Source organism: Mustela nivalis (assembly GCF_964662115.1).
Source record: "Mustela nivalis genome assembly, chromosome: 8".
NCBI classification, from domain to species: domain Eukaryota; kingdom Metazoa; phylum Chordata; class Mammalia; order Carnivora; family Mustelidae; genus Mustela; species Mustela nivalis.
In genome coordinates, this window is record NC_139027.1 from 136,110,865 (window position 1) to 136,137,183 (window position 26,319).

General features: G+C 42.8%; 2 protein-coding genes across 10 annotated transcripts in view; both read right to left on the reverse strand.

The window, feature by feature from the left end:
• The window catches only part of CYP24A1 (cytochrome P450 family 24 subfamily A member 1), a 344,657-nt gene that overhangs the window by 193,810 nt on the left and 124,528 nt on the right, over positions 1–26,319 (reverse strand). The gene's annotated exons all lie outside the window — the stretch shown is intronic.
• The window catches only part of BCAS1 (brain enriched myelin associated protein 1), a 93,415-nt gene that overhangs the window by 14,999 nt on the left and 52,097 nt on the right, over positions 1–26,319 (reverse strand). For 2 of the 9 annotated variants that reach the window (XM_082743082.1, XM_082743076.1), the window contains exons 5-10: positions 25,936–26,094; positions 24,936–24,980; positions 22,081–22,215; positions 17,629–17,805; positions 11,363–11,404; positions 3,529–3,702 (exon numbers count right to left, since the gene is read on the reverse strand). In XM_082743082.1, the coding sequence (XP_082599208.1) occupies positions 3,529–3,702; positions 11,363–11,404; positions 17,629–17,805; positions 22,081–22,215; positions 24,936–24,980; positions 25,936–26,094 (732 nt within the window). The remainder of the gene's footprint in view (positions 1–3,528; positions 3,703–11,362; positions 11,405–17,628; positions 17,806–22,080; positions 22,216–24,935; positions 24,981–25,935; positions 26,095–26,319) is intronic. The other 7 variants (XM_082743079.1, XM_082743077.1, XM_082743080.1 and 4 more) reach the window with 5 other exon arrangements.

Here is a 26,319-nt window from a genome sequence, read left to right on the forward strand (position 1 = left end):
ACGATCGCCATAACAAACCATCCTCCCTTTTCCTCCAGATGGCATATTTCAATCGGTTTTATTAGATTTATAGATTGAAGGTAAGCAACGGAAGACTGTGATTCCTGGCCCTATCCGCATTCGGATCTTATATTAAAGCTCACAGTCCTTCTCTGTGCCTGAGAACATTATTCCAACAAAAAGCTTCTTACAAAATGAATGGTCTAAGGAAAGAGACAGGAGGAGGATTAAATGAAACAGTAGGCAACAATGATTCAGAGGAGGAAAGCACTTTGTAAGTACAGGGTGCTATTAATATTGACAAATTATAAACCTATATCTGTATTTCTATCTACCACCGTATGGTTTCATCTGCCTACCTGGTTTGTGGGCACATGAATAGAGTTCTCCACCTACTCACCTGATAAAAATATACTAGCACTTCAAATATCCAATTTCTTGACATACACTTGAATTAATACATATAAGAATCTTTTTCTATTTAGGGCATGACAGATGCCTTAGCAACTCCTTGTAATTATTTTGAAGATCTATAGAAGCCCATAGCATTTTTGTGAAGTGGTAGATCTATGTGTGTCCGATGCCGTACGAGGACGTAGGGACTCTATTTTTTCCTAAAATATACTTATTTTTCCTGAAAGAAGATTATTTGCAAAATGATAGTCTTTCCACTTCTACTTTTTAACGAGAGGTTAGTTTCTGGAAAGAAAAAAATCTCTTTGGAAATAAATTGGGCAATGCATTTATTATTTTTTTTAAATATGCAACTGTGAGTCATATTGCCATGGGACAGCAAAATATGTTTTCTGAGAGAAATTTAAGAGAGACCAAGGTAAAGAGGTAGGAAATCAATGCTGATGAATGGAGATATTGATCACAAAACAAGGTTAATGCATTTGCAGTTGAGTTTCCTCTTCAATTAAATCGATTATTTTGAAAAGAACTATATTTTGCTAACAATATCTAAAATCAATTTGGAACGTTCACTTATTTGGCTCAAAAAATAAAAAAGGAGAAGCTCAGTGATGAGTCGGATGTTGTCTCGAGTTTCAAGCCCTGAGAGGAGGATTTGGTTTGGTTTGATCTTCTCCCGCATAAATCCAGACTTTAAATTCTTTTGGAAGTCATGATATGTGAACTCAAAGTGTTTCCTGAAGACAAATGCTGCAGCCAACTCCAGGAATGCGCACTGTGGGAATATTAGCACATGTGCGTAAAGGTAGGTGTGCAAGAATGTTCGTCAGGTTCGTGAGTGAAGGACCTGAGATCATGTGCTTGGGACCCACGGTGTGTGCTCACTGCATATGGCCTAGAGTTCAACGTAAACATGTTTTGCTCACTGGGTTTTATTTTCTGTGAAGACAGGGCCACATCTACTTATTGTTATATCCCAATGTATGGGATACAATGGGTACTCAGTAATCATTTGTTGAAAGAATGACCAAATGAAGTGCAACGAGTTGGAAACAAATCCAGTTTCCATCAATCCCAGTATGATAAATCCAGAGGATGTGATTCCATGATTGTTATAAAGAATGGGGTGGGTCATATCAGGGTTACACCACCAAATACCCACAGGGATAGTGACATAAACAAGTGAGCTGGGTGTGGTAACACGGAGTCGTGGGATCAGTGATGAAATGGAAGACCCACGTTTTCTGTGTATTTGAACTATTCACAATGGTAATATATTGTTATAACGAAAACAAAACAGACTGCAAGACAAGAATCACTACGGTATCTAGAATTTTTAGGGAAAATCCCCTAAATCATGGGAGTTTAGAGTTTGAACATTAATTGAGGGCAATCATGGTCAAGCTCCCAGGCGTAACCCTTTCTACAGATGGTACATAATTAGAACGATGGCCCTTGTAGACCGGATGCTACGAACGCACTGAGGATTGCTCCAGGAAGATGTGCCCCCTTGCACCTCCATCCCTGTCCTATGGAGATTCAAGCATAAAGGACTCTTTCGTTTCCAACTCGTTCCCCCATCTGTTCTGAGGAACCCGTTTCTAATGCTAGAAAATATCCCCCAGAGGCCTCTAAAGGATAGCTCTGGAGGGTGAACTGGAGTAATCTGGGACCTCATTAGAATTCAAGGATTTGAATTGAAAGGATGCAGTGGGTGGTTTAGACTTTGTTCGTGCTTTAGTTGGAGGCTCTTACATTCTCTTGTGTTTAAGCGAAGAAGTCTCAGGTTGGTTATTTGGAAGAGAAAGTCGTACTATTTGCTGGGGAGGGGGGTGGTGCTCTCAGCTCCACCCAGGAATGGGGAAGTTGGATCACTCTCACTGTCATGACGAGCTATTTGGGGATGCCGTTTGTAATGTAGTTGGGTTGCCAGAAAGAGGCCAAATGTTCTTTTCTTTCCTGACATTGTGTAAAAATTGGTTGAAAAATCTCAGATCTTGATCCCCATTTTCGGTGCCGAAACGCAGAGTTAATGACCAGGAGCATAGATGGGGACCCAGCCATGCAGGCTGCTCACTACTGACTCTACACTTCCTACTCCCCGAGAGTCCGATGACAAAAGAAAATGATTCCTGTTGACAGTTTCTAAGAGAGTCATTTCTTATATGCCTCAGCTCCCACTGGCAAGGGTTTTATGTTATGTTATGCTGTGTGGTGGACTAGAAAGAATTTCTTACTGGGCAGAGCCTGTGAAACCGGAGGGCTGCTTTCTCAAAGGATTAAATTCCCAAATACTCCTGAAGATAATGGTGCCCTATAATGAAAGTCTTGTTTTTCATTAAAAGAGAATTAAACCGATGACCTTTTGCATGGGCTTTTGCTTTTTGTCTTCCAACCACATTGGGTTTTGTTGCATTATATTATTTAAGTTCTTGGATGCTTTGTTATTTAATGTACATGACACTTCAGAGACACCAAAAAACATCTGCCCACATTCTTTCCATTTTATGCAAGCTAAAAGCATGACAAATTCACCAAGTTATACGTGTCCACGATTAGAAAATTATGTTGTCACTTTATAATTGGAATTATTTTTAGATCGGCTTTGTCCAAGTTTGTGTCACTCACACATCACTTCCAGAATTTTTCCAACATCAATATATATAACTTGGCCTATTTCTTACCTAGTCCTTTAAACAATGCCTTATGTTCTTTATGTAAATAAATGTATTCTCAAAGGAAACTGCATGTCATTACCATAATGAGAAAAACAATATCATTTGCCATACACAGAAGGAAACTTTAAAAATAAATTAAATTGAAAGCGAGCAATATTAACTTCTGCGTGGATGCTGCTTGTGCCAAAGCTCAGGACCTAAGATCAGGTCTTTCCTTGTTAAAAAGGAAGTTAGCAGGAGTTAAGGAAAGATTAAGGAGCATTAGCAATAAACTGAGTCAGGAGGAGGAAAGGGAATTATCTCCCTGCACAGGACTGATGACCAGTGCATCTCTCTACCCCCTACAGTTACGTCTCACCCCACCTGAGACAGGTCCTTCACTCTCAGAAGCTGATCTGAGGATTCCAGCTTTCCCTGCTGGGAGCAGGGGGCTTACCATTTGTCTGAGAAACGTCATCAGGAGGGTTCTTGGTGGTTTGCGTTCTTCTCTTTTGAGTCTTACTTCTGTGGGCTCGGGGGTGGCATCTCCTCCTTCGGTGAGATCCACTGTTTGTAAGGTTGAGTCTACTTCCTCGGACTTTACAACCTCTACTGGTGATTCACACACCACCTGGATTATTTTGCCAGGTAATAAGACAGTGAAAAGAAAAACACACACGTTCCCCAAAACAGGCTTTATAAAGTAGGGGGAGTCCTGGTGGCCCCCGTGTCCACGTGCTACAGGTGTGACCCAATGATCATTTCTACCCATGCACATCTTTGAGAAGGATGCAAAGTGTGCTTTCAAACAGCCAATTTCTGAAAAAAAAAAAAAAATGCCAAATATGCTGACTTGGAAGTAGCAAAAATCGTGCTCCGCAAGGTACAAGGCTGAAAGAGAAAGTCCTTCCGAGGGACAGCAGGCTCCGCCCATTTCCATTCCAGGAGCCCCGCCTCTTTGGCCTGCCATCAAGGTGACTTACCCCAGGCCTGTATAAAAATCAGGAGTCGTTATTTCCTTAAAGGTCCAGCCTTAGAGTCGGTGACAAGGACACCTTCTGCTGCATGCAACTGGGAAGACCTGTCCTCTTTGTGGAAAAGACAGCGTGAAGTCCACGCTGAATTTCCCAGACGGGACCTCCTCCTTGACTTACTTCCCACCTCACCCCAGGGCCGGTCATTTGCCTTTGTCTCTTAATTGAAGTTCAGAAGAAAACGGCACTTGGCAAGAAAACCATGGCGAAGTTCCTGACGGCCCCCAGCGACGTACCTGGTGAGCTTAGAACCCGCTAAAGGTCTGTGGGGGAGAAGGGATGGCCAGTAATGGGGGGTTTGGGTGGAAGGGTCCAATTCACCTGCACTCTGATTTCAAATTCTGCTCTTTCGCATTGCCTCCCTCCATTTGTGCTGTGCCTCAGTCACCTCTGGACCATTTCCTGCTTTGCACTGATCCCTGCAACAGATTTAATTGGCCTGGAGAAGGCTCCAAAATTTGTTTCCTCAGACAGGGGCTGGCAATCGACTACCAAATCTGTCCCAGAGACTGTTTCAGCACAACCCCGAGCACAGAATGGATCTTACAGTTTTTTTTTTTTTTTAAAGGGCTGCAAAATGTTTTTAAAAGATGAAAGACAGGCAACGGAGACAACATGTGGCCTGTTAAGTCTGAAACATTTACTACCCAGCCCTTTGGATGATAGGTTTGTCATCCTCTGCCTCAGAGGAAGGCACTCTAGAGCCAAAGGCATCTTTGCATTGGTCTTTGCTGGTGCCGGACCCCCCAGCTTCCTCTGCATCTCGTTCTTGCCATCAGGGAGTGGGGGAAGGGAGCTTAGGTATTTCCAGAAACACCTGTAGGCCTGTGGAGAAATTATGTTCCTTTCCTTCATGCAGAATATGCCATTGGCTTGCACATGATCCCAGTGATCAAAATCGAGAAGGACCCCTGATTTCTGTATTGTCAGGCAAAGCAGGAAGGTGCCCATTAACAAATCAATGTAAGGGAGCACCCCGAAATATGGCAACTAAATCACAGCCATCTCTCCCCACCTTCCATTTTATAACCTATTGACAGGACTTCTAGCATCTTCCCTTTGAAGATAAAGACCTAGGTTGGGGAGTCATTCACGCAAAAGTCCGAAGGCGGCGAAGAAGGCATGTAAGATCAGCGGAGACTGACCAGAAGACCCAAAGGAGTGGTAGCAGCTACAGTGGACAAGTGGAGTTGTCCCATCTAAAGAAGAAAAACACTGGGCCACAGGTGTTTGTGGGAGGGCTTCTCCTGCTGTGGGCTGCCAGGCTCTGACCCAGCCCATCTTGGGAAACCAGGCTGCGACTGAAGCCAGGTGACATACTGGGGACTGGTGGTCAGACACGGTCATGGATTCCCACATGTGGGCCTGATTCAGTTCAGTTGCATTTCTGAAAAAAGGTTTCTGCCCCCACAATCCAGGGGTCAGCCTCAAATGCAGGCAAATCTGACATAGAGTTCATGAGAGCAGCCTGCGGCTCCAGCCTGCCTGGCCCTGTGTCTCTACTCCAGCCCTTACGGAGGCTCTAGACCAAGGTCTCTACTCAACATCTCTGTACCTGGGTGTTCTCAATTCTCGATCCAGACAGTGTACACATCAGAAGGTTGTTTGCAGAATTAAATCAGGCAGTGCACATAAAGTTCTTAGAACAGTGTCTGACCCATAACAATGACTCAGTTAATACTAGTGTTGTTAATTGTGCTATTATGAGAGCTGTTTTTTCCCATGGGCCTGAATTATGAGGAATTATCCAACATGAGCATGCCCACTTTTTAGAAATGATATTAATAACTACCTCTTACCACAGACCTCATGCAAGGTATTTTTAATATATTATCTCAGGGAATAGTTACTGAATTATTAAAGAGTTCAGAGTAATTAACATTATCCCTATTCTAGAGACGAAGAATCTGAATGATTGAATGACTTGGCCTAAGTCATAGCACAGGTAAGTAGCCATTTCTGGGAGGATGGAGTTGTGTATCAGTAACTGAATACTTAATAGTGACTTTACTAGTAATGATATAGAACAACCAGTTTGAGAGTAGGAAGTTCTAAGATTGATTCAATGGCTCCACAATGTCCTTAAGAACCCGAGCTACTTCTATCCTTTGGCTCTGGGAATGATGGCTTTCATCCTTTTATTTGTTATCTCATGGATATAAAATAGCTGCCACAGTTCCAGGCATCACATCCTCAACCTAATGTCTTAAAAAAGGAAGGTTGGCCATAGCAAAAGGTTTGTTTCTAATGAAATTCTGTAATTTGATTTCCTACCTCAGCATACATCTCACAGGCCAGAAGCGGTCACATCCTTACTCCCAAATTATTGTTGAAAAAAATGGGATATTTACTTTAGACTAATCATGATACTTTGGGGGGTGTGGTAGTTGCCAACCTTGCCTAAGATCAAGGGAAGAAGAATGGAGAAATAGAGAATAGCCCTTAGGTAGGTAAATGGCCAGAGTCTAACTCATTGAATCTAGGTTCAGAATTATTCTGTCTTTGAAGCAGCAGGTTCCTTTTTTGTATGCAAGAGCCTGGAGGGAAAATTATGCAATAAAATGATCAGGTTGTGTGGCAGTAACTCCAGCAATCAATTTTTTGATTGTCAATGGTTTTCTTGCTGGTCTTTTAAAAATCTGAGTGGTGTCAACTCATAAATCCTAGCCAGAGCCCACTCCTCAAAACACAACTATTTCAGTAGAAAAAGAAAAGGAAAAAAAAAAAAGCCTGGTGTTGGGGGACTTCTAGAGACACCCATTAACTTTGAAGTCAGGCCAAGAAATTGGCTTTCAGCAGCCAAGGAAAATCCACTGATTTCCAGTGTGGAAATCCAGAAGTATTTGAGCTGAGTTAGGAGCTGATTTTCATATACAGACATAGAATTTGATTTTTATTTGGATAGTTTTCTGACATCCTTCCAGGCTAGGCTTTTGGAAAAAGTCACTTCCTATTTAGAATATAGAACTATATCTGCACATTTAAATTTGGGGTATGATGGATATAACGAAAATCAGATTTGTGCTATCCTTTAGAATCAAATCCCCCTGGCTTGATTTCAGGAGGGGATATTATACATTGAGTGAAGATGGCTCGTATGTTTAACACAGACAAGACATTAGAGCAAAAGTTTTCACTTTCTTTTGCCTCAAATATTGTACCATATTTGCTCTTGGAATTTGGATTTTACAGTTTTCACTGGAACTGTGAGTTCTGAAAACCAATTTATAGCAAAATAGATTTCCTCCACCTACACTGCCCCCATAACACATAATATTGATATTAACAGTTTTCACTTTGGAATCTTTAAAAGACGCTGTCTGATTTGATTTAGAACATGATTATTTGATTACAAAGACCTAGGAAAGATGTTATTTTTCAATCTAGTCACTGTTCTCCCTCATTCTCTTCATGGACTCCCAGTTGTGTGTTGGGGGAACAACCCTCCTTAACCTTAAGCCCACGTGACAGGAAAAAGTTGTTTGAGCAGATCTAAGCCAATCCACATGGTCAAGCTCCTTGGCCATATGGAGTTTGGGTATGGGGGTTTGCCGCAGAAGGTATTACTTTCCCAATTGTTCACTCTGGCTTCCTATAAAGGGATCATACATCTGGGCCCACTGCTGGGCGACTTGTTTGGTGAATGTAACATGAGCAGACATGCCGTAAAGTGGGACGGAGTGGAAGCTCTCCGAGCCATCTCATGGTTCTCCCCAGCCCTCTCCTCTCTCTTGTCACAACAATTGCACATCCTTGTTGAAGGGGATGTTTTTCTCAGTCTAGATCTCGGCAGGAAGGAGCCACTTGGATCAACCAGAGCCAGCCTATGGCTGCCTTATAGCGTGAGTGAGAAAAAGAAGGATCTTTGCTGTTGAAAGCCAATGCGGCGTGGGGCCTGGATGTTACCACAACACAGCCTGAGAAGAGATGGCTCGTAGAGCCTGGGAACCCATGTAAGTCTGGGAAAGAGAACTGACTCCAGGCCGGCCGAGTTTCCACTGGCCCAGTCTCTCCCTTACTCTGGACTGTGTGCTGGGGTGTGAGAAGTAATGTAGTCAGGCTAGGAAGGCTGAGTCACAAGGAAGTCCTACATCAAGACTGATTTGAAAGCAATGCTACTTCCCAGTGAGGAGTGCCAATAAATTAAAACAAATCTAGGTTGGGCTGTTTCCTTTCACTGGCAACTGTGAGGTTCCTTACTGAGGTAAACAACAGAAGTACCTTTTTCCTTCAACATGTAGGTCATTGGTAAGGAAAGATTTTTCCCTCCATGCGTTAGAACATTAACTTAATTAAGCAATGGCCAAAATGTCAGCAGAATGATCCAGTAGTTGTTGTAGGAGGTCTTATTTCTGATAGCACCAAAAGCACATGCTAGAAAAAACACTACACTTCTGTGGGTCTCCAAAGCCTTGCTTTTCTCTTCGTGAAAAACTTTGAGAAATGTGGAAGTCACTCTGTCTTTTGCTTTTGCATTGGATGATAGATGGGTTATAGAAACTGATGGTAGAGAAATTAAAAAATAAGGAAACCCAACCATATTTTAGCCAGAGGTGCTAAAGGACTCTTATAATATGATTACTAACACCTAATGTCCTGCTTGGAGGTTTAGAGTACTATGCATTGTTTTATTCATTAATGCGATCTCTCTTATTTGGGAGGAGGAAATTAAGCTAATTATTTGACACATGCCTTGACTCCATGTGGGCACTGAGTCAGCTGACAGATGTGTAATTTCACAAAATTATATATATATAATATTATATATGTAATATATAATTATATATGTGTGTGTATGTATATGTGTGTGTGTGTGTGTATATACATATATATATATAAAATCACTGATTGCTGGGAAGCACTTAATCATCTTGTTACAACTCCTATGCCTTAACAGTGACCGCAGGGACGGCAGACTCTTCCTGCCAAGGGCCCTGTCCCCATTACTCTGCTCTGCCACTGAGGCAGAAAAGCAGCCATAGGTGATATGCAAATGAATGAGTATGGCTGTGTTCTAATAAAACTTTATTCATAAACACTGAAATTAACATTTGTGTGGTTTTTTTAAAAAAACAGATATTCTTATTTTATTTATTTATTTACTGACTTATTTATTTATTTTGAAAGAGTGAGAGTGCATGAGCATGGAAGGGGTGGGGGGGGTAGAGGGTGAGGGAGAGAGAGAGAATCCTAAGCAGATTCCACGCCCTGCATGGAGCCCCGATGTGGGGCTCTGTCTCACTACCCTGAGGTCATGACCTCAGTTGACATTAAGAGTCAGGGCACTTAGCTGACTGAGCCACCCCAGGTGTCCCAAATTTGTGTAATTTTCATATGCCCTGCAATATTATTCTTCTTTAAATTTTTTTCATCATTCAAAATGTAAAAACCATTTTTAGCTCGTGGGCCACGGGGACACGGACAATGGGCTGGAATTGGCATATGAGCTGCCGTGTGCTGTGCCCTGAATGAATTCTTCATGTTTCAGGCACTGAGGTATGCACGTTACATGCCTTGTTCATTTAATTCTCATGAGAACCCTAAGGTGTAGGTAATATTGTGGCCATTTAAGAGAGGAGTAAACTGAGGTCGCAGAAGTGGCACAGCCTGGGATGATGGGCCCAGAATCAGTACTTTTAGCCTCATGCCCTCCAACAAACAGGCTCCTTTACAATGAAACATTGGAGCTTCCAAACAGAAAGGTCACTGGTAGGGCTAAGTACTTTAAAGGCATCTTGAGAACGCTTCTTTATTGAGAAAATACTCTGCTTTCTTTGGTATCTTTATCAGCTTTTTGTTCTCTTTTGGCATCAGTAATTATAACTCTGGTTCACATTTATGTTTCTGTCCTGAACGTCACATTAGAAAAGGAGATACTTTGTCTGTCAAAGGTGACCTCTGCATGCTAGCATGCGAGCTGCGAGGTGTTCCTCAGTCAGGCAACTGCCCACAAACATCCAAGAACAAGTTTCTCTTCAGAAAACCCAGAACCTCCAAGCTACCTGATGATTCAGACTTCACCGGAAGCTTTTAAATTTAAAGTTCATGGGAAAAAGACTCAGAGTTCCTGCTTACTGGTTGCTGAAATAGGCTTTGACTCTGTAGAAAAGAGCTGGTAAATTCATGAGAATTTTCGGGAATTATGAAAGACCTGAGCTTTCCTGAGCTATTGAGTTTGAGTCAAAAGCGAGGGGGAGGGAAGGAAGGCCAGGAGGAGAGGAGGAGAGGAAGGAAGAAGGAGAGGCAGGTGGGTGAGGGGGGTGGGGGCGGGGAGGAGGGAGGGAAAGAAAACACAACTACAAAAAAGCAGATCTGAAGGTCTTTCTCCTAACAAGAATTATAACACAGCCATTCTGATTTTCATTCCACATCACAGGCAACACTTCTGGAATGTCCTTGGATACGCAACATCGGTGCAAGGCCAGCAATTAAATAAAAATGAAAACACAAGCCCTGTCCAAGGCTAGCAAATGAGAGACACCTAGAAAGAGCCAAACATATTTTACTTTGGCAAAATGATCACGATCAGTTTCTCTCTTAAGGAGCTGTGAACTCACTTGTCCCCGCTCACAAAATTTTCCGAAAAGACTGCACTTCTTTCAGAACCAGAACTGCTGACTCAGGAGGACAACTGATTCATCTCCCTGCAAGATGTTTTGAAAAACGATTTTTGATGTGCCTCTACCAAGCCATCCCTTTCCAATGTGAACATACGGTATTGAAAGTTTGGACAGTGAGTCTCAACCTACATCTGTCAGGTGTAGATCCAAGAGGGCAGCTCTCCTGCCCAAGACCGACAGTCTCAACACGGAGCTCGGCAAGATGCTCTCATGCTTGATGCTACGACCTGCCCTGGGTACCACCCACAGTTAGTAGAGAATCTGGGTTGCCATGGAAATAGAGGTGAATGAGTAGTCAAGATGGAGGAGCCCAGCGTGCAGCATCCTTGCCCCTTAAGGATGTGTGAGTGTGTTCTTATGTTTGGTAGACTCTTTCAGCCTTTAAATGAGAACAAATGGTAAAGACTCTTGCTCTGATTTTGTGTTTAGTTTGCATGGATTCAAGAGGTGTTACAAATCTTCACCCAGCATCATTTCCCATTGGCCCCTGATCACGTGAAGGGATGAAAGAGTCTACAGCAGATGGGAGACATTGGCGCATGCAAGAACACGGGCCCCAGAGCTGGAATGCCCCATGCATGGTCCAGCATGCAGAAGATGAGCACGGAATGGTTCTGCCATTTAACGCATCACTTACATTCTCCTCTGCACCTGCGGGGACTGAGTCCTCTTTAACTGACTAAAGGGGAGATAAAAACAAAAGTAAGAGTCAGAATGTTACCCCCCAAAAAAGGAGAGTTAGTTGGGCTCATAGGTCTCCAGTGCCATTATTGGCCATGGAATTTCTTACACATACCTGGTTCCAAAACGAACTTGAAGGAGGCTTATGGGAAAGTAAACGGTATAGCAAGATAATATAAATAGTTCTGTATTTTTTAACATGCAACGAAGGGAAAATAAATGCCCACATGCAGCCCAGGACACAAACGGAGTGAGGAGAAGGGGCTGCTACAGAAAACACAAACCACAGTCTGGGCTGTGGGTCAGCGAAGCATTTGCCCTAATATTCTCTAGTTGCTGAGAAAAAGAGGGAAAAGGATCGATCACACAGGCCACTGTCACTGGTAGGTAAAAGCGAATGAGCTGCTCAGGAAAATTCTGGCATAAAGTCCAGAGAAGTCCATCTGTGGTACTCATAGAGCAAATAGGCCCCCAGGTCACGAGCTGGGTCTTCAGCCTTATCCCAACCACAGCACAGTGGCCTGCATCAGAAGCTGCTTCCTACATCAGCCGTCCATATGGGTCAATGTCATCATGACCAAGATCAATCTGGTTAAAACCCTCCTCTGGAGGCTCAGAGAGCTGGGGGTCCAATACACCCAACTTCAAACACTGTTCCTCCCTACAGTAATCCTGGCATTCACAGTCCTGCCTCAGATTAGGAGAGCAACTGGCCCAATGCTATCAAAGGTCAATGCCACCGCCATCACATCAGTCTGCTGAGCTTCAACCTTGGAGCTCATCATTGTGGTTGTTCTTAAATCTGGTGGGGGAGGGGTGGTGTTTATAGACCACTTTGAGACTCAACTCACTTGACAGATCTGGACTCTCATCCCAGAAAAATAAACACAAACAAAATATTTTGCAAATAATTTTAGGGTGTCCAGAGACCATCTCTTGGATTCCAGTCTAGGAGCTCTTTTTTATATTCATTCTGTTCCAAGCCCTGTGTTTGTTGTCACCTTTAAAACATGCAGGAGGAGGGAAGAAAGGAATCAACATTCACGGCTTGTATACCCGTAGAGACATTGTATATGCAGGTGCTTCGTAGACCTCCTCTCACTGAAAGTGGCCCAAAGCGGTAAGGATGGTGATCCTTGTTTATTTAGGGAGAAATGGAGATACAGAGAGCTAAAGTCCCTTGTTCAGGGTGGTGCAGCCAGAAAGTGGTGGAGATGGTTCTGAGAGCCAAGATTTCCCCCTGCTGTGATGATTTCAAGGGTCAGAAACACACCTTTTAATAATAGTGTGAGCTTCTCTCTCCACGACCAGACTTGCTTTCTCTCTAGATGAGATTTGCAGCTTGGACCATTCATCAGCAGTCTATCTCCGTTGAACTCATTCTCTGAGCCAAGTCTGGATCTCACATGTCATGTGTTCCAGCGCCCAGCGTGGTTTCCACGCTCAACCCACAATGACAAACGAAGGCCTCGGGCAGCTTCTGCCTTTTCTCCTATGTTTCCCAGCTAGTAGAAAGCCTACAAGCAGAGGAGGAGAGGCACCCGGGAGCAGTCTGACAGGTCCTGGGGGATAGATAAGCTCTCAGATAGAAGGCAGAGGATCGATGGTTCCACATAGGAAATATGCCCGGGAAGGAAATCTCAGAGACTAGAATGAAACTTGCACAGCTCACTTCAAAGGAGACCAGAGAGGACTGTCAAGTGCAAGCCCCACCTCAGCAGACCGAAAGGTGTTTATTGGGTTCTCAAATCTCCAGCCAGAAGAACCTACTCAGGTGTGAGGTTAATCAGGAAACACCGAGACAGCAGGATTCCCATTCAAATCTCAAAACCAGAAACTTCTGATCTTCTTTGGTGCACCGGCCACCTGGCTGTTCCCCACTCAGTCTACAAACTGTCCAGCCTCATTCGTGATAACAACAGAAAACCCAGTTTGAAACTGAAGGGTCCTGTCTGGGCGTCTATATTGCTGAGAATGAGGACCCCAGCAGAGCCCCTGAAACGCACCAGTCTCAACTTGCACAGCCAGTGTTCCCGTCCTTTGAAGAGCACACTCAAAAAAGAATGTTTCTTTAAAATACTGTCACATGGTAGCACTTAAGCCAACAGACATCCTGTTGCTCGTGGGTCTTCTGGAAGCATCATTTGATCATGTGACAGCTGTTCTGCATTCACTGATTTCACAGTGGCCCTAAGACCTTTCCTCAAGCCTAAACATTTCAGCCCGCCTTTCAAGTGCTTCCAGAATGGTCCGGCCATATGACAGACTTTCTTAACCAGGATTCTCAGGGATTTCTAAGATCAAATATAGGAATCTCTACTTGAAACAGATGATTCGGGAAGAGTTTTTAAGTTCTCTTAGTCTGTTTTGCCCTATACTGACTGCTGCCTTTTTTCAGACACGCATAGCCTTGTGTAACTTGCTCCCCACACATGAACCCTGGATTCCAACATCCTTGTCCTGAAACGGGGCTCGTCACTTCGCATTCATTTTTCCACTCCATCCTCCCAGCTGTCACAAAAGGTGGCTGTCACTGTCCACTTCCCGAACTGAGGAACGCAAGGCTTGGAGGATTTAAGCGACCCGATCACAACCAAACAGCCAGGGGCTGTCAGAGCTGAGAGCGGATGGCGTGTCTCCTGGGCTTCCGCATGCCCGCTGTTTCCCACGGCATCACGTGTGTCCTCCAAGGGAAAGCAGGCAAGACACTACTATGAAGACAGTCCAGACGTATCATTTACAAGTTGTGGGCGCGTCCATGCACGCGTACACACCTGCACGTACAGGCGTGTGTATCTCCCCTGTTCCTTCCAACAGGCTTCAGGTGTTTCGATAGTGGGATAAGTGAGTCTCAGACTCGTTTTGTACCTCGGGTGCTGTTGGCGCCAGACGCCACACATGGATATTTAGATCCAAACCCGCAACTGTTCACACCTAAAGAAACGATAAAACTGTTCGCTGAGCACGTACTACGTCTGAGGGTCTCTTGTTACAGTTAGTGGACTGGCATAACAGCGCGGCGGGAGAAACGGGTCCCTAGTTACACAAAAGAAAACAGAGGCTTCCGGGGGTTCCGAAATTTGTCCAAGGCTATGCAGTCTGATCTTTCTGATTCTGTCTGCTATGCAAGACCTGCCGCACACCAGAATTTTCTGAGATCATCTGTTCCAACCCTTTGTTTCAACAGATGAAGAAAAAGGAACTCAGTCAGGTTGAGTAACTTTTGTGAGGCCACAGAGCAAACGGTACTCCCAAAGAACCCAGAACAATAAGGGAAACATGTAGGTGGTCTAGGTACCCGGATTTTAAACGCTTTAAGGCAAATATACCATCATTTAAAATTAATTTTCTCAAAGGTTATTTGTGTTATTTTTGTTTTATAATAAGAACGACTTCAGCCATCAAGACAATAAATGACAATAACTTATCATTTCCCATCCATAGCACATTAGGGGGGACATTTTGTTTCTGATGTTCACATTGTAGATGTATACACATCAAAGTCCGTTTGTGTCAAAGCTTCCCAGTCAAAAGAGGAGAAGAAAGCGAGCTTGGGTTAGTGGAAAAATCAAAATTTTCTAGCATTTTTCTTTTTCTTCCCCAAATTTTTACAACAGTGATTTTATAACCAAAGCGTATCTAATTTAAGGAAAAGAAAACGAAGGTCTTTTGTTTTCCACGAGCACGTGAATCCCTCTCCTCCCCAAGAATGTAAGCTACAGAAGGGCAGCGATCTGGTCACTGCTCTTTCTTCCACGCATTAGCACAAAGCATTTGGCGCAAAAAAAACTGCACACAAAGGAGACTGAAAATATTCTTGTACAAGTGAATCATCCCTATCTTACTTCCACAGAGACCGGTTCTTTCTGATTGGGTGGGAGAAGGAAAAGCAAGATTTACGAGTGATTTGGGTTTTCGCTTCTCTTCATTATTTTTATAATTGATTAAAGAAATAAAGCCAGATAACAGTGAAAAAGAAAAAAAAAAAACCAGCAAGACTGAACTCTGTGAAATCAGTCCATTAGGGGAAGAACGTCAGGGTTCTTGTCTTTTTTTTCTCCATGGAAATAGCTTGAATTTCAAAGAGGAACGAATACATGCCTTATAGACCCCAAAGATAAGGGCAGATGCGGTATTTGAGGCAGAGTGGCTTAGAAGCTTCCCCAGACTGGAGGGCATGGAGAAATGAAGACATGACCCCTGTGAGCCGTTAGGGTGGCCGCACTGCCCAGCACAAAGGAAACAAGTGACAAAGGTCGGAAGGCCCATCCGTTGGCCACTTTTTGTACAGTGTTAGGGGTTTTGCAGGAATGATTTCATCGACTCTTCATTGCTAGGATGAGGTGCTATTATTACCTATATTTTACAAATTAGGAAATCGAGGCAGTTCTTCAAGGCTCACTGTCCAACGCCCAATTTTTAAACCTTCCCTAAGCGTTCCTTGAACTTGAGTCATTTGCCAGCCTCTGATAAGGTTTTGGCCACATTCCGAGTACCATCTGTGGCCGCTACAGGTACGCTGCTCTGATTTCACAGCTGGAGGGACAGCCCTCGACCCCCAACTCTCGGCTTCTGCTACAGAGTGAATGCTGAGACCACACCTCTGCTGTCTGCTCCAAGGTAACGACCGAGCACGGCAGGGTAGTGGGCCCTTCTTACACAACACGGGACCCCTGTGGCCAAGCTCTGCTCTGGGATTCGCCATTGGCCCAGCACCACCCCGAGTCTGTGGCTTTCCCAACCTTCTCCTCCTTCCTTCGCTGTCTCCCTTCTGCCGTGTCAGCCCCCCGCTGTGGTCTGAGGCCTCTCTCTACCTCCTCCTGTCCCTCCCCCTTATCCTTCAGGGTGTTTTCCTCCAATAAATCTATTGCACATCAATTCTGTTGCGTGTCCCTCCTCGGAGGATCCGAATTTATGATACACACTAAAGATCAGTAACATTATTCCTTTTAATTGGATTAATTCTTAAACTATTCCTTTTAATTGGATTACTTTTTAAACTAAATATAGACTCACCTTGGGCAAAATATATATTAAATCTTGAGTTTAATGAGCTTTAGCTCAGTTTTTCTCAAGCATTTTAAATATATATAATTTTTAAAATAAATGATGTTTGAATGTGGGTTGCCTAGTCATCTTCCTGGCTGCCAATATGCACACATGATTCACTTGGGAAATTTCCCCTACATTATATTGCTGATAGAAAGTTTTTAAAAATAAGTAATTGGTGGTTGGGAAGGAAAGAGGATTAGGATAGAATGCCAAATGACATCACCCAAAGTTTTCATTAAGTACTGGAGATTGTGTTTTGGGCAGAGCCCAGAGGAAGATCTCTGTATGACAGAAAGCCAACAGAAAAGGGTTCCAGAAATCGAGCTGGATTCTGGACCAAAGAATAAAGTGAACACTGTAGCAGTGTCTATATTTCTGGCCTGCCTTGCACTGCGTGCTAAGTGGCATGGGTGTTTTGATGAAATTCCTAATTTGATTTGTTTTTCAGCTCTATGACTTATATTCCCCTCTCTCACCCACGACGTCTTGCTCATCTTTTGGCCACATTTAAAAGAGGCAAGAGTCTGAACATGTGCGGCAGCTGGGGTGTCTCAGCAATGATGATCAAGGGCTAGCTCGCAGGCGGACCCAGTCCCACCACCGCACTGCGATCCCTTGTGAGCCGCCAGAATTCTAGAGGGAAGGAAATGAGACACTGTTCTGCGTGCTCCTATCACAGAGCACGGTGTGTGCCCGCCCTGGTGGTGAATGGTAGACACCTCCGTTTTCCAAAAGCAGAGTGAGCTTTAGTGGTTCATAATGACTGATTCTATCTTGCTGGGGGAAAGAGAGAGGCGCCCAGAGGTGGTTCAGCTCGCTGGTGGGGACAGTGGTCAGAGGAATCCAGGAGAAAGCCATGTTGGAAAGAAAATCATGAAATACCACCACTGTCTGTCATGGACCGAAGACACTCCAAGAATGAAAAAAATCGAACTTGTTTATTTCCTTGTCTTTCCCATGAAACACATGCTTCTCACACCCTAGACACTCATTCTTCCCAGGAGTAAATTACAAGGTTTCAGCTCAATGGCTAGTTGAGTCATTTGGGAGAAAAAAAAACAAAAACAAAAAAACTGTACTTGGTGAGCCCACAGGTGACCCCAAATGAAATAATTTCTCCAGTCACCCTAGCCCCAACCCTACTTCACAAATCTTGAAAATGGGACTTACCTTTTTCCAGAATAGTTTGCCCAGAGGCAGAGAGCTGGGTCCCCCCTTTCCCTTGGCAGTTTCCTTTGCAGTATCAGGGGATGGAGGGTTCTTAGCTGCCTCTCTGGTCTCCTGGGAGATAAAGTTTGCTTTGTCTGACTTGACATCAGATGAAGTGGTAGGTGACTTTTCAGCACCCTAGAGAGTTAAAAAAAAATTAAAATGACCTCTGGATTTCAAAAGTGTGAGATCTCTTTTTTAATAAGCCCAGGCTGGGATTACACGTTAATTTTCTTTATCATTTTCTGTCCTTGCAAAGATTCTATATGAACGCGGATTTGTGTTAAAATTTTGGGAAAAGTCAAGATAGTTTCCTTTTGCAAAAGAATACATTACGTTATATAAGTCATTAGGAATCAAGGTGCTGGTAAGAGGCATTTTCCTGTGAGAAAGTTAGTTTATACTGAGGCCACTGGTCTTCAAATGGTTTTGATGATGTTCCCATCAGTGAAAACAGTTTGAATATGTACCTCCAATATGTGTGCACTTGCTTATATTATACATATACTATTTGATGAATTCAATTGTGAAGTTGAAAGAGGTTAAAATAAATGTAAGGGACATTGTCTCCAACTTTTAACTTTGATTTAATAATCACAATCAAAGATACCAGTGCCAGGCACTGTTCTAAATGACTGAATGTTCTAACAGTAGTTCTATGAGGAAGGAACTGATTATTACGTTCATTTTACAGAGAAGGAAATTTTGGTCCCATATGGTTAAAAAACTTTCCCACCACTACACTAATAAGGGGTCAGAGTTGACATCAAAATCCGGGGACTCTGACATCCAAACCCAAGCTCTTACGCCCTCCTCTATACTACACCACCTCCAACAAACCAAAGTCCCCCACTCCTTGTGCTACTGAACCCATCCAGGGAGAAAATATCTAAAAAAGTTTCAACTGGGAAAGTGATAATGACAAAAAGGCTGAGAAACACATCTACACTCATCAGTTTCATTGGGAAACGGGCCATCCTCTTTGCGCTGGGAAAATACCCAGAGACTCTTAAAAAAACATTGCAAAGAGATAACTGCATTATATATAGAATGATATAACTGTAATATATTAGTGTAATTGTTTGTCAAATATGTATCTTCCTGCCCAGATCATGAGCTTTGAGGGTAAGAGCCATTGCCTTGGACGCCATTACATCCGTAGCTCCCACCAGGCCCAGGGTGTGCCACAAAATAGGTATTAAATAAATAACTAAATAATTGTATGGAAAGGACCAGAGAGAAATGCCTACACAGGATCCTGCCATGCTGTTGCTGCCCACCCTCCCCCTCCTTAGTGGGCTCTGGAGCCACAGACCACCTGCAGACTTTTCTCCCTGCCACCCAGCTCTCCACTTCCCAAAGAAGTGCCCCAGGTGCAGTTCTGCCAGCTGAATCTTAATACTCTCTGTCTGCACTATGGAAGAGATCACAAAAACTTGGTATTTTCTGGAGTCAATCTCATGGATAGCGTTGCCTGATTTAGCCAATACTCTCAATAATAAGAAGATAAGATAACCCTGATAATTTGAATTTCAGATCAACGAAGAATAATTTTGAAGCGTAAGAGTAAATATCTCTAGGATTTCCTGGGATTTATATTTATACTAAAAAATTATTTGCTGTTTATCTGAAATCTGAATTTAAGGGAGTGTCTGTATTTTAACTGGCAACATTACCCATGAAATTCTAACATACTAGATTTGGAGATTGCGTATCAAATGACCTTACCTTCTTCCCTAGTAAGTGCTCATCTTGTTTCACACTTGGGCGTGGGAGAGGGGAGCGGTTAGTTAGAGGTAAACACGACACCGAGGAGTGGAAAACAATGAATGTGGGGCAGAGCTCAGGATTCACACAAGCCACCTACTAATATTTTAGAAGCCCTACAGAGAGGGTGGGCAACAAGAAAACCTGAGTGGGGAAATGAGCATTTCTGGGTATGGCCGGGAAAATAAATAAATAAATAAATAAATAATCCTAAAACAATGCCTTGCCTTGTGTGCATGTTGTCATGTTCAGTGTTTGAAGAACATGTGAAAAAGTTTGATTCTGAAGCATAGCATGTGATTAAGCCAAGAGAAAAAGATCCAAATTCAGCAAAGAAAAGCTGACACTCTATTTATAACAAGAAGCTTATTTCACTTATTAATTCCAGGACTCCCTATTCTTTTATACTAAGAAAAAAAATTTTTAAAGAAAACTTTCTTTTCATAGGAAGAAAAATGAAGATAAAGAGACGGGAATCTAGGAGTTGATCCCAATGGGTCCTCAGTGTATTTTTTTTCTTCTTGAATTGCAAAACCAGAAGATGACGTTTTTATCCCTGAATTTGCTTGGATTTTCTCTTTTCTTTCCTAGGTTACAATGAAATTGAGAAGGAGACATACACCTCCTCTACCCATGCAACTGTCTGTCTGGTCCGAGTTAATGGCCCTGTTTTCCTATCTTTTTGGATGACAGAATCATAAAGTGAAGAAAAAGGAGGTAAAAGCCAAGAAGCGCTAGCAAACTGCTGCACACCTGAGAACATCTGGGAATTATCTCCTTACTTTACATAAAAAGGCAAAACCTTACAGTCCAGAAAGGGGCATCTCTTCTCCTTCCCAGTATTTCCCCTGAATCCTAACTTTGCCCAAAATGCAACTCAGTGCCAGGATGTGAAGCCAATGATCTGGGGAGAACTTAAGAATACAGAACATGGGGGCACCTGCGTGGCTCAGAGTTGAGCCTTTGCCTTCGGCTCAGGTCATGATCTCAGGGTCCTGGGATCGAGCCCCCCATCGGGCTCTCCGCTCAGCCAGGAGCCTGCCTCCTTCTCTCTCTCTGCCTACTTGTGATCTCTGCCTGTCAAATAAATAAATAAATAAATAAATAAATTTATCTTAAACAAATAAAAGGATACAGAAATTGGCTGGCCCCCTTTTTGTGGAGGAAAGTGATTCTGGAGGCATGAAACTTAGCTGTGCATAAGATGAATGCCACCGGAAATGCAGGTACAAAAGGGAAGGTCGTACACTGTAAACTTTCAAGACCCCCCGACTCGCAGAAGCTCCAAGTGCATTTCTCTGCATGAGGTCCATGACACACTTACATGACACTGTTACCGAATGGTCTCCCACGTACAGTAGCACCACGTTTTAACCCCAACCACCCCCTCAAGGCAATCTCTATCCCTCCACCCCTGCTGTCTTTACAAAACAAAATCAGCCTGTATGGAAATTCAAGAGTGGCTTCATAACACAGTTTGCTTATGCAACTATAGATTCAGCCAGGAAATCTTTCTATGGAGTTTTTACTTGCCTACACAATCCTGGGGCTGTAACATCCTGCTGGGGAAGGTTCCCCCTACCACCCCTTAAGTTCATTCAACTTAGTGGAGAATGGTGGATATTTCAAACAAATGTCCAAGGATGCTGGCCCAATTCAAGGATCTTAACTGCTGGTTTCAGACAAACCTTGGTGTCTTCTTAGCCATTCAAAGAGAGGAAACTCCACAGCTGACTTCTATGTTGTCCTCACTTCCCAAGGGCATGGGGGTAGAAAATGCTCTGCCTTCATTCATTGTTTTCTTGTGCTTGGGTTTTTTTCTGGGATCAGTATGAGCTTAGTTAAGACTGAGAGTGAGTGGAACAGACCACAGAAAGATAAGATGGTTTTCTTGAGGTTAGAAGCGTATTTCCCAAAGTGTAGGAAGCATACCATTGGTGGTATCACATACAACTTCAGGTTGTGCTGAGATAAAACACTTTAAAAAAACCCATTAAAATGGAGAAAATACATTTCCCCCCCAATTCTCATCTAATCTTTTTAAGAACACTCAGGGGGAAAAGCTTAGTCTGGTCTTGGTACATCTTTAACATTTTTCTATTGCTGGCAAATTGCATTTTAATAAGGCTAGAAAGGCATTAGATTTGGAGCTTGACACAAACAAGGTAGCTAAAATACAATTTTTTTTTTTTTGTGAGCCATATTTATGGTTAACTCTTTATGCAAAATGACTCGAGTTTTCCACATATCCGGTAATATAAAGTTTTCTTTAAATAGGAAATGAGTCCTTTTTAATATAAAAAGATCAACCAAATAATACTACATCTGACAAAAATGATGAAGATGGTATGCATGCTTCAGACATTTGAGAAACACTGAGTTAGAAGGATAATTTCAGAACCCTGGTCCACACTAGGAAGAAACTAGTCAGATGTTTATGAATAATTACAGAGACTTAAAAGAATCATTGAAATTTGATTGACACCATTTTTAATTCCCATGCATGATCTCAATCACACCAGGCTGTCTTCCCCAAAGCAGAGCTGGAGGGACCCAGCACAGCCACGTGTACATATGGTGAAGACCAGGGTTCTTCTTCTTCTTTTTTTATTTTTTTTTTCCTTTCTAATTTAACAAGATACAGACCTTATGCCTAAAGAATTTTCTAAATGCGAATCCTAGCCGGGGGCTATGCAGGTGCTTTTTCTTGGCGCCTTTAGCTTGGTTCTCACAGGTCTTCTGTCCTGGTTGGCCATCACAGACACTTTCTGCTTTGGATGCCTTTTGGGCAACAGCAGTCACAGCTTAGAACTTTGTTTTTAAACAAAAATCCTTCTTTATTCCCCTGTCGTTTTTAAGTGCATTAAAACACTTTCACAATTAACTGCCACTTTCACAATCACCCCATCCCCCAACCATAACGTTCACATCACGTGAATGTTTATCTTTTTTAAACTTTCAAAGACAATTTACTACCTGGTAGATTCCAAGACCATTTCCAGTACATGATTTTCAACAGGGCAGCCTATTTAAATGACCCAGATTAACGCAAGTCTATTTGCTAAAGACAAAGACAGGACATTAAGCTTGATCCGTATGACATAAAATATTCAGATAAAAAAAGATAATTCTGCCCCTACTTGATAGTTTTAAAGATCTAAATACTCTTGTCACATGGGAAAGGAAAAGATACATGAAAACAATTTATTTTTGCATCCTGGAGTCAAAGCAAACACTGTCAACAGGGGCTTCCTTTCTCCAACCCATCTTTTATTCAGTATTAGAAACTTCAGGGAAGCTGTATCATCTGCAAAAATTTCAACTGACTTCTAGATGGATAGATCTCCCAGGCAAGAGAAGCGTCTACTGTGCTGTGCACCAGTCCGCTGGGCCAAAGTCGGGGGAGACTGGAGCTGAAACAGCCCAGCCACAACCATTCAGAATTGTCGACTCAAGTTACAAATGGTGGGGGATTTTGCATGGAGCATGGAGTGTGTTCAAAATGGTCTGGGCCAGGGGCACCTGGGTGGCTCAGTGGGTTAAGCCTCTGTCTTCGGCTCAGGTCATGATCTCAGGGTCCTGGGATCAAGCCCACATCGGGCTCTCTGCTCAGCGGGGAGCCTGCTTCCTCCTCTCTCTGTGCCTTCCTCTCTGCCTACCTGTGATCTCTCTCTCTGTCAAAGAAATCTTTAAAAATAAAAATTGTCTGCTGAGCAGAGAGCCCGATGCGGGACTCGAGCCTGCTTCCCTCTCTCTCTCTACCTGCCTCTCCATCTACTTGTGATCTCTCTCTGTCAAATAAATAAATAAAATCTTTAAAAAAAAAAAAAAAAAAAAAAAAAAAAATAAAATAAAAATTGTCTGGGCCAATGGGAAGATGGACAAACAGTGTATATGTTTCGAAAGCAAGAATCCAAGAACTTTGGTAGAAAGAATGTTAAAAATGCAGGTTTGTGGAAAGAGGCTGGTTTGTGTATTAGACAACCTACATTCACAAAACCCTCTTCTGAGACTCAGCTCCACTGGCAATGACCCTGACCTCTCTGGGCAGGGTAGTGAGATCTTATCAGCTAGGTTTGTGCAGTTGGGACCACATTCTGGGGGGTGGAGCGAGGAGTTTTGGTGCATGAACAGCTAAGAGAATGAGCGCATCAGGTCACTTGGGAAGCCACACAACACACCCACATACCCCACTGTTTATAGCCTAGTGTGCTGACTGTGTGACTTCAAACAATGTAAGACACAGAATCAAAAGAGAAACATTTGGATCCAACTATTCATTGAACTTGACCCCAGCTGCCTTATAGCAAATGACTAAATTTATAGGAAAAAGCATGTAGATGAGTCAGATAAAATTTTTTTTTTTTCAAATGGAAGAAGAACATTCTAGAAGAAGCAACTGATACACTACAAATGTCATCATGATGTCTAATACGTCTAGCAGTGATTATAGAAAAAGTGATCACCTACATTTGAACAGAGTTCCACAGTTTGCCAGGCATTGCCACACTTTCCTTCAAAGCTGGGGTTGGAGACAGAATTTATTGTCCCAATTTTACAGATGTTGGATTCACATAGGTTCGGATCACGTCACACAGCTACCACATAGCAGGCCTGGAGCTCAAACGCAGGTCTTAAGACAAATTCTAGGATCCTTTTTGCAACCTGGCCCCTTCAAATATTGGTAACAGATGTATTGGGCTGGCCCGGCCATTTACTGGGTCCCGGCGTCTCTCAAAGCACCCTCAGTTATCAAAAGAAGGATGCAAGACATTTATCTGTCACCAAATTAAACTTTCCTCACGATTCCCGTGAAAGTTAAACCATGTGTTCCATTAGGGATAATCAGTTCTGTCAAGGGTAAAGGAAAACATCTCTAGAAAGTAGTTGTTCCAAATAAAATTTATTTTGAAGGGAATTGGTTGGATGGCTAGGATGACAGTGAAAAAATTCAGGCTCTCTAGGGCATCCTAACTCTAAACATTCCTTCCCTTGGCAAGCATCCAGTGGGGACTATTTGATTTCACCAAAAATTGTTTTTGTGGAGGAGATTTATTTTTTCCAAATTACATGAAAAACATGGAACGTGTTTTTTAAAAGTCAAAAATAGAGCAGTTTACTTCTACTTTAAATTGTAATTCACCTCGTCCTCATTTCCAGTAGCTAATTTGTGCTATATTCCTATATTCCCTGGGTCTCGCCATGCACAATTAAAAAGACCAACATGATATGTGGTTGTTAGTATTTTGTTCTTATTTTATATAAGAAATTGGTGATTGTGTCATTATTTATCCAGAGTTAGCAAATATTTCAAGCTTTCCACTAAAATTTTCATAAAAATACCGCTGATACTAATCAAATACTTTAAAGACAATCTAAAAGCACTATGACATTGCTGAACACATACACACACACAAACTTCAAGAAACCAAGCAGCAGACACAAATCCAAATCCAATTCCATGCACAAATCCAAACAGGAACACACTTCAAACTACCTACCGTGTCTTCCAGATCTTTTTTTGTTTCAGTTTTGCTAGGTGAAACCTTAAAAGTTTAAGAAAACCAAGTATTAAAAATCATAGCTATCTTTTTAGGGTGATTTGATTTCATAGAGACATTGTTTTTAGGGGGTTGCTGCTGTTCAGTCTGCAGGTAACGAATGTAATGAGAAGTCCTTTTCAGTACAAAAGCGTTCTACCAAGTTTGGTAGATAGCCATGGACTTCTGGATAATTTCTAGATATAAAAAAGTTTTTTTAAAAAAGTCAGGTTTTATGATGAAATACATCAGACCTTATACATTCACCAAGAGCTGGACCACCTTTCAAATTGTCTCCTGGAAGGCCAGAGACTTTCCATCACTTCTACCACTGACCCAAGCAAAGGCACAACACTTGGGTATTTGTGGCATGTTCTGTTGACTGGTTTTTACTTTTTTGAGGCTAGTCTTGAGCTTTGGAAAGAACCCAAACACACTTGGAGCTGTCCATTTGGTTATGCATTCATTGATTCATTGATTCATTCAGCCCTTTCACAGGTCTGGCATGGACCAGGCCATGGCTGCCTTCAGGAGTCAGAGACAAGCAAGCGTTACAGGACATGGGCCCCTGCCTCTAGATAGGAATCGATTTCTCCAGTTTTATTTGCTATCTGAATGGCAAAACTGCTTTGATAGGTCAACAGCTCAAGGACCTTTTTCTTTATGTTTATGTTCAATGACCATACAACATGGGACCACAGGAGAGTTGTGTTGCAACATAACTCACATAGTTCAGGCACCTGCTGTTTACACCACAGTTCCCAGCTCTAAGGGCTCCATCACTGAAAGCTCCATGTGACCCAATTCCCTTGCAAAGCACGTCCCGTCCCTGTTCTCCAATGTTCCAGCCGCACCATCATGATCCCCCCCCCCCAATACAATAGCAAATATATATTATTCTTGGAATTAGCACAACTTTGGAACAATCGGATTGAGGAAAGAAGGGGCAGCAACCACTCACCAGAGTTTTAAGGAAGCTCATGATGGAATTATTATTCTCGGTTGTATTTGTGGTCTGGGGGTCCTCCTTTGCAGTCTCCAGTTCTTCCGGGTTCCTGGGGACAGAGCAGCTCCCGGTGGGGACCTCTTGTCCTTCTATCCCCTTGTTGTCCCCTATGTCCTAGGTGTAAAAGAAGAGTTTTCCCCGTCGTCACTGGTTGAATGTGGGCTCTCACAGTGATAATTTTTGCTTCGCACCCCTTTCTCCCTGACCCCCTAATTCCAGCCATACTTCTTCTGCCCACGGGTGTGCAGAACAATCAGGAGCTTATGAGAGTCCCTCTTCCTTCCCCTCCTCTGCTTTCTAACATATGCAGCATTTGCAGTCAGTTGGAGAGACATTGTT